Here is an 8,695-nt window from a genome sequence, read left to right as displayed (position 1 = left end):
CGTTGCGCGTTCATGGCGTTTCAGATCATTAAAGAAATGCTATTTATTTAAACCAATATAATCAACTTCAAATGCTAATTTTTGCGGTTAAGGCATGCATATACTGACGCCTCTGGTTTAGGCAAGAAAATTGGAGACGTTAGATCATGAATAAATTAGTGTAGTAAAGAGCTAATCAAATTGAGATTTTCGATGAAGGGGCTCGGTTTTTGGTCCTAGTAGATTAAGATCACGGCCAGAGAGGAAGAAGGTGGCTAACCACGCAGCCACACAACAAGCCCGAAGGAGTTACCATTATTAGAATTAGGTAGCCTTTTAGTCACTATCGTCAAACTGACCATGATAATTGGAACTTTGTGGGAACTATTAAGGGTTCGTCTATTAATTCCTAATAGTGAACATGTCTAGAACGACAGGAATTCATTGTAATTCCCTTATAATTATGAGTTGGTAGAGATAGAGTTGAGTTCGGGAATGCATAAATTTTATTAGAACCTTACGAGAGCCTTGTGGGTACGGTTAGAGTGTCTCCAACCACTCCCTATTCGCGAACTTGTTCAAATGAGAAATTACCACATAAGCCGATGAAAGTTGGGATGCATGAGAGGCCCCCCCCTCCCCCCTATTTATGATTCTTATGCTACGGGGCCTACTACGAGATGCCAACTAAACCATACCAGCAATTCTCCAACCACTCTCTAATTGTAAACTTGTTCGAGATCAAAAACCACATTGGTAGTTGAAAATTTGGAAGCATGAGGGTCGCCCCCTCCTTTAAGATGTCTTAGAACCTAAAGATAGAACTGATGAGTTAGTAAGCTCAAAAGAGTCGAGCCCTAAGAACTAACGACCCACATAGAGTTAAGAGCAGAGGACTTAATAGCGTCCACCGTATTACCTTAAGTTGAGTTTGGGTGAACCAAGTTAGCCTAGGAGAGCCTATAACGTAGAGATGAGGTTTTTAAGTACGAATAAAACATCAATGATCAAATGAACTAAATAATAAAATATTCAAGCACGAACTAAGAACCTACAAACAAACTACTTATTAAGTATTTTTATAATCATTCATGCTATGTTCGAGAGAGAGAGTGTGCATGAGCTGCAAGGGTGTAAGGGGTCGAGATAGAGTTATTATAGCATTTGTTATGTTGTCATGTTGTTTGGTAAACTGCATTCTCGTATATTTTGTACGACTAGTTCCAATTTAAACTAATTTTGATCAAAGACAGGAACGTTTATAGGTTTTAAATTATTATATATTTTTTAATATTCTAAATTACTTAGTAACGAGTCTCTGCACAAAAAGCAGGCGGTACGAGAGAATTGAGTTGTACCAACGTACGATGTACTATTGTTGTGTCCATAGTAATTCAGAATAGTTAAGTTAGTTTGGAAGAATTTAAAACACGATCGTTAATTGTATTTAAATTTATATTAAAAATATATAAATATTTAATAGATATATATATTCAATTTATTTAACATAAAATATATTCATAGATTAATAAATAATAATTTATATTCAACTTGGTAAATTCAACGCTGAGTAAGACTAGGTTGGGCCTTTAGAACTTAGGCCCAATATATTATTTTGAATGGGCCTAATAGGCCCATTTCAAAGGCCACGGTCGACGATGAAGCCGACGCTTCTCATCTCCGATTATTTTATCGAACTCTCGTTTATTCACAGTTGCAGAGCTTAGTCCTTGAAACGACCAGATCTGCATTTGTTCTCTGCGGGTTGAGAGTTCCTCACATCAACCAAACGCATCAAACTTCTCGAGATCTAATTTCCTTCACTTATTTTCATTGTAAATCAGGTAGTTTCTTCAATTCTTGCTGTTCCCTGCAACCTAGATCTGTGAAATTTCCGAATTCTAACTCTGTTTCGCCTCGATTTTGTTCCCTTGATTTCATTTTGTTCAGATCTCAAACCGTGAGAGAAGCAGATATGGAGAAGTCGTGCACTCTGTTGGTGCACTTCGACAAGGGCACCCCAGCCATGGCAAATGAGATCAAGGAAGCTTTGGAAGGGAATGACATTGATAACAAGATTGAAGCAATGAAAAAAGCGATTATGCTGTTGCTTGACGGGGAAACCATTCCACAACTTTTCATCACAATTATACGCTATGTTTTGCCTTCTGATGACCACACCATCCAGAAGCTCCTCCTTCTATATTTGGAGATCATCGACAAGACCGATTCCCGTGGTAAAGTTCTGCCGGAGATGATTCTTATTTGCCAGAACCTACGCAACAATCTTCAGCATCCCAACGAGTATATTCGCGGCGTCACCCTGAGATTTCTCTGCCGTCTGAATGAGACCGAGATCATAGAGCCATTGATCCCGTCCATTCTCACCAATTTGGAGCATCGCCACCCATTTGTTCGGCGGAATGCGGTGCTTGCTGTCATGTCCGTTTACAAACTTCCTCAAGGGGAGCAATTACTGGACAGTGCACCTGAGATCATCGAGAAGTTCCTGACCTCCGAGCAGGACAATTCCAGTAAGAGAAATGCTTTTCTTATGCTCTTCAATTGTGCTCAAGAAAGGGCCATCAATTATCTCTTTACCAACATCGATAGGATGACCGATTGGGGTGAGCAGCTTCAGATGGTTGTCTTAGAATTAGTTAAGAAGGTTTGCCGGGCCAATAAGGCCGAGAAAGGAAAATATATTAAGATCATTATATCTTTGTTGAATTCCCCATCAACTGCCGTCATATATGAGTGTGCTGGAACTCTTGTGTCTCTTTCCTCAGCTCCCACGGCTATTAGAGCTGCTGCAAATACTTACTGCCAGCTTTTGCTCTCCCAAAGTGATAATAATGTAAAGCTTATTGTTCTTGACAGGCTTAATGAGCTTAAGACATCTCATAGGGAGATAATGGTCGAACTAGTAATGGATGTGCTTCGAGCACTTTCCAGCCCAAATCTGGATATTAGGAGGAAAACTATCGATATTGCCCTGGAATTGATTACTCCTAGGAATATTGATGAAGTTGTTATGTTGCTGAAGAAGGAGGTGGTGAAGACTCAAAGTGGAGAGCATGAGAAGAATGGGGAATATAGGCAAATGCTGGTGCAGGCTATACATACATGTGCAATTAAGTTCCCTGAGGTCGCCAGCACAGTGGTACATCTTTTGATGGATTTCTTGAGTGATACCAACATAGCTTCAGCAATGGATGTTGTTGTTTTTGTACGTGAGATCATTGAGACAAATCCCAAATTGCGAGTTTCTATCATTACACGACTGTTGGATACATTCTATCAGATTCGTGCAGCAAGGGTGTGTTCTTGTGCACTTTGGATCATTGGAGAGTACTGTCTCTCGCTCTCTGAAGTTGAGAGTGGAATCTCTACCATAAAAAATTGTCTTGGTGACCTTCCTTTCTACACAGTTTCGGAGGAAGGAGAGGCACAAGAGTCTGCAAAAAGTTCACAAGTAAGCTCAACCACAATATCCTCTAGAAGGCCTGTCATTCTTGCAGATGGAACCTATGCTACCCAAAGTGCTGCGCTTGAGACTGCAATAGCGCCACCAACCCTTGTTCAGGGATCCTTATCATCTATTGGGAATTTGAGATCCTTACTTCTTTCTGGTGACTTTTTCCTTGGGGCAGTTGTGGCTTGCACGCTTACAAAGCTTGTTTTGAGGCTAGAGGAGGTTCAGCCTTCCAAAATCGAAGTGAACAGAACCTTCACTCAAGTATTATTGATCATGGTTTCTATGTTGCAACTGGGTGAATCTTCGTTTCTTCCTCATCCAATTGATAATGATTCACGTGACAGGATTGTCCTCTGTATTAGATTGCTAAGCAATACTGGTGATGAAGTAAGGAAGATATGGTTGCAATCTTGCAGACAAAGCTTTGTAAAAATGCTGGCTGAAAAGCAGCGCCATGAAACTGAAGAGATAAAAGCCAGGGCTCAGATATCCTATGCACAGCCAGATGATCTAATTGATTTTTACCACTTAAAAAGCAGGAAGGTAATATACATTTCACCTGTTGTCTCCTGCACATTTTTAGTTTACTATTAGACTCAATTTTCTATTTTTATATGTATCATGGATCATAGAGTTTTGTATAACTAACCGAATGTGTTTGATCCCAATTTGTTTTGGATGAAGATGTCCCGTGTTGTCTCCTTAATATTCTTTTTTAACATTTATTTATGGCACTATTCTTCTATTTTTCTTGTTTTGTTCCTTGATGTGTAGAGTTTAATATACTTTCTTTCAGTATCTTTCACGTCAACCTGCTTTGGATGAAAATATCTCATGCTTCCTCTTGGGGTTTTTTAATGTGTTTATGACATTTCATTCTTCTAATTTTTTGTTGTTCTGGATTTTGTGTTGGCGTGCAATGACTTACTAATAATGTGATGGACATCAATTTGCATTGAATGTAGCAACTATGGATGCCAATAAACTATGCTTAGATTTTTTAAGCATGTATCGGGCTAATGTTTATAGGAAGTTTCTAGAAACTCATCCATAATTTCTGTTTCTTGCAAGGAAAGGAGTATGGAACTCATTACAGTATGTGAGTGGTTTACTCCTCTTAATAGGATACTAGTACCATGTCATCATTATGTTGCTTCTTTTTTCCGCCCCAACTGGTTTCTTTTCTCAGACTTGAGCTCGAATGAAATTGAATTCCAGTGTTCCTTTTTTATGCTAAAGAATTGGTATAAGATGGCAAAACCCATTTCTATACGTACATTATGGTATAATCTTGGTAGGTAGGGGCTCTGAGAATGAACATTTCGTGTTTTCTGTTGGTCTCAATTCTCAAGTCCCAATTTTCCAGAGAAAATAAGTTACTGTGATGATTAAACTGGAAGTATTCAAGTTTTCATTTTCTAAATCACTGGTTTTCTTGATTTCTTTTGTTTCATTGACTCTGTATCATTTTTCAGGGTATGAGTCAGCTAGAACTGGAAGATGAGGTCCAAGATGATCTTAAGCGTGCAACTGGAGAGTTTACAAAAGAGGGGGATGATGCAAACAAACTCAACCGCATTCTTCAACTAACTGGATTCAGTGATCCTGTTTATGCAGAAGCTTATGTTACTGTTCATCATTACGACATTGTTCTTGATGTTACAGTAATTAACAGAACTAAAGAGACTCTTCAGAATTTGTGCCTAGAGTTGGCCACTATGGGTGACCTCAAGCTTGTTGAACGCCCTCAAAACTATACCCTTGCTCCGGAGTCAAGCAGACAAATAAAGGCTAACATCAAGGTTTCTTCTACTGAAACAGGAGTCATATTTGGTAACATTGTATACGAGACTTCTTCCAATGTGCAAGAGAGAACAGTCATAGTTCTTAATGATATCCACATAGATATCATGGATTACATTTCTCCTGCATCCTGCACTGATGTGGCATTTAGAGCAATGTGGGCTGAATTTGAGTGGGAAAACAAGGTACGTACTCTATGTTCTTTTGTAACATTCATTTGAAAACTACCTCAATATAATTTTTTAATAGGGAGAAACTGTGATATTTCATTGAATAAATGAAATTAGCACCAGTGGTGGCTTACAAGAAGCATTGCCATTTATAAGTCATAGAGGAGAGACTATAATCCTTAAAAGGTTGTGAACATTTACACCAAGAAAGAGCATCAAACAAAAGTTAAGCTAGAAAGTCCTCAATAGAAGAATGAGTGTTGTTGAAGATCCTCCTATTCTTCCACACCAAAGAGACCAAAAAAGGAACGTTTAAAAGCCAGCCATGAAGTTTCTGCAATCTCCTTTAAAGGGATGTCCCACAAAAGTCAGTAATATAAGATCATTCACAATGAAATTCCTGTACTGTATAGCAAATAAGCAAGGAACAAAATGGTGGAATGAGATTCTGAGCTTGCATTGAACATAACACACCATGAAGGAGAGAGTGAAATAAGGCATTTGTCTTTGGAGGCAATCTTACGTATTAATGTCACTCTAAATTCCCATATAAAGAACTTAATTTTCCTTGGAAAAAAAGCCCTTCCAAAGCACTGAATAAAGAGGGTTAGTAACATGATCTCATGGCTTCACTAGAGGGTCGATGGTAGAACGAACTGTTAACTTGGATGGTTCAAGAGTCCAAACCCAAGAGTCAGCCATAGGCTTTAATGTAATAGATGTTAGAATGTGGGAAAGAGAAGCCGATTCATCAATTTCGTTATCTTTAAGATTCATCCTAAGCCTCAAATCCCAGTCTCTGTTTTCAGCATTCCATGAATCAGCCACAGTAGCATCCATATGATTTCGGATACAAGATAGCCAAATTAGTGTCATGCCAAAAGGAAGTGTAAAAACTATTGTCCAACGGTCTTCTAAGTTCTAATATATATTTTACCAAGCTGTTCAGTAAAGAAATCCATCTCCATGCAGCTTTGGAACATCCCAAATTGGAAGAATTCAGCCACTGTTGAAAATTTTCCATGGGATAATATTTTGCTTTAATGATTTTACACCAAAGAACATCTTCTTCAATAAGAAATCGCCCAATCCATTTAGACTAAAGGGCTTCATTCCAGGATTTAAGATTTCCAATGCTCAATCCTCCCAATTGAAGAGGAAGTTAAGTTTTTTTCCCATTCACATTATGCATTCCACCATCACTTTTAGCACCTTCCCAAAGAAAGTCCCTAAAAGACCATGGTTTTATCTTTTACTTGCCAACGATGATCAACCAGGAATGAGTGGAAGAATTTAATAGAGTTCAATGTTCAAATTATCTGAACTGGATATAGGTTTGCTTGACAATTGACGTAATCTGAGTTCTTCGTTTGGAAAGGCTAGCTCAGTCAGCCATTATTAATTATTGAATTGCACCTTGAAAAAAAAAAAGGTTTTGGAACTTCGAGTTGTTATGTCTGGGTTCATGAACATTTTGATATCTTGTCTAATGCTTGGGTTGACCAATTTTCCTAACTTTGTTTTGGATTGGCTTGTTTTAATGTCTTAAAAACGGCTTGCATTGAAGTTGCTTTCTACTTCTGGTATTATTTTCCGTTTTGATGAGAATATTGAAAGGTTTTGGGCCTTTGTGTTATCCATCAAGGATGCGTAACTTTTTTTAGTTTCTTTTGCAAATCCTTTCTTTTGATTTGAAGTATCTACTCTCATGTAAGGCTTCCATTGTGTAGTAGCTTGTCCACCCCATCTATATACACAATTTTTAATGTGAACTTTCTTTTTCCTATTTAGTGATGTTAAAGTAATTTTCATACAATAAATTTTGATTATGGTTCAATTCGACCACAGGTTGCTGTGAATACAGTAATTCAAGATGAGAAGGAATTTCTAAATCACATTATGAAGTCAACGAATATGAAGTGCCTGACACCAATGTAAGATCCTTTAGTCTAGTATTTTCTCTTTTACCTTTGGATGCTTTATGCTTATGTGGACAGGACGCCTGCACTATAGAACTGCTTAGATGTTCATACTGTAGCCTGGTACTTCTACTGCAGTCCCCTCTGATTTAAAATTTTCTGTCTGCTGGGCTTGCTCTGTTGCAACTACCTGTTTGGTATCTCAGCAGCCTCAAATTTGATTCACCTGATATTTTCCATTTCATATCCACTCCTTGCTTGTGCTACTAAACATTTTCTATGAATTATGGGAATACTGCATGGTTAAAAGATGATTAGAAAACTAAAAGTTAGAGATTTCCATATCATATTTTTAAGGGTTTTTAAAAATAGTAATTACATTTCTCTCGTTTTCGGTAAAGCCACCGAATTATTATTACAGTTTTTTTGGGGAGGTGGGTATATCATATACGTAGTTACATGTATTTAAATCTGTCTCGTTTCGTTTTTGGGCATCAGATCGGCATTAGAAGGTGAATGTGGTTTCCTTGCCGCTAACCTTTATGCGAAGAGTGTTTTTGGAGAGGATGCTTTGGTGAATGTGAGCATTGAAAAGCAAGCAGACAACAAGTTGAGCGGGTACATCAGGATACGGAGCAAGACTCAAGGTATTGCTCTCAGTCTTGGCGATAAGATTACTTTGAAACAGAAGGGAGGCTCATGAACATTCAAATTTGACGAATAATATTTGGAGTTCTTACTATTAAAATTTTGCTTCAACCTCTCTCACTGTATTGCCCTTCCTTTGCGGCCATTCGAACTCGTTGCCATTTTATTCCCTTTTACTCTTCATTTTCATTTAGACCTTGAGATATCTCCCTTTTTCTAGAAAAAGGGATCTGTTGTTATATGTTATTAGTAGTGTCCACAAACAAGTGGCAATTCTATGCTGTCTGTCTTTATTCTTTATTCCCTTGTTCGACCCTCCTTATTGTGTAGTTATTAATGTGTACTACAGAGTACCTTCTATAGTTATAAAGTTTCTTTTTGTTGATCTTTTGACATTGTTTACATGTTTGTTCATCATGTTTTGCCTCTAAATTATTCTGCAAATCTTGGTCTTAGGTGACAAACCTATACTATAATTTTACTTCGTTTCAAATTCGGCATAGAATACGTCATTGTGAATCTGCAAATCTCGGCTTCCTTCTCGTTATTGGCTCGAGTAAAACCACCCCATAACTGTAAACATCTGAAGCTTTTCTCTTGGCTGCTGAAAACGAATTCTGTCATAAGCACATAACACATCACAACACGGTCCAATCCTTCCAAACAAAAACACATTAACACGCAGAGGTAATACATAA

At 37.9% G+C, this 8,695-nt stretch overlaps 1 protein-coding gene across 1 annotated transcript; it reads left to right on the top strand.

Annotated features, from left to right (window-relative positions):
- The first annotated feature begins 1,662 nt into the window (after positions 1-1,662).
- On the top strand, positions 1,663-8,384 carry LOC111791102 (coatomer subunit beta-1). The gene is made up of 5 exons (XM_023672306.2): positions 1,663-1,823; positions 1,930-4,000; positions 4,933-5,445; positions 7,279-7,364; positions 7,848-8,384. The coding sequence occupies exons 2-5, from the start codon at positions 1,955-1,957 to the stop codon at positions 8,050-8,052; spliced, it is 2,850 nt and encodes a 949-aa protein (XP_023528074.2). The 5' UTR covers positions 1,663-1,823; positions 1,930-1,954; the 3' UTR covers positions 8,053-8,384.
- Positions 8,385-8,695: the final 311 nt, after the last annotated feature.

The sequence above is a fragment of the Cucurbita pepo genome, chromosome 3 (genome assembly GCF_057944985.1).
Source record: "Cucurbita pepo subsp. pepo isolate OVF chromosome 3, ASM5794498v1, whole genome shotgun sequence".
Lineage (NCBI taxonomy): Eukaryota > Viridiplantae > Streptophyta > Magnoliopsida > Cucurbitales > Cucurbitaceae > Cucurbita > Cucurbita pepo.
This window is presented reverse-complemented; position numbering and strand designations above follow the sequence as displayed.

Coding starts and splice junctions, on each gene's coding strand:
- LOC111791102 (XM_023672306.2), top strand. CDS start 1,955: ATGGAGAAGTCGTGCACTCTGTTGGTGCACTTCGACAAGGGCACCCCA. Junction 4,001..4,932: donor ACCACTTAAAAAGCAGGAAG/GTAATATACATT, acceptor ATCATTTTTCAG/GGTATGAGTCAGCTAGAACT. Junction 5,446..7,278: donor AATTTGAGTGGGAAAACAAG/GTACGTACTCTA, acceptor ATTCGACCACAG/GTTGCTGTGAATACAGTAAT.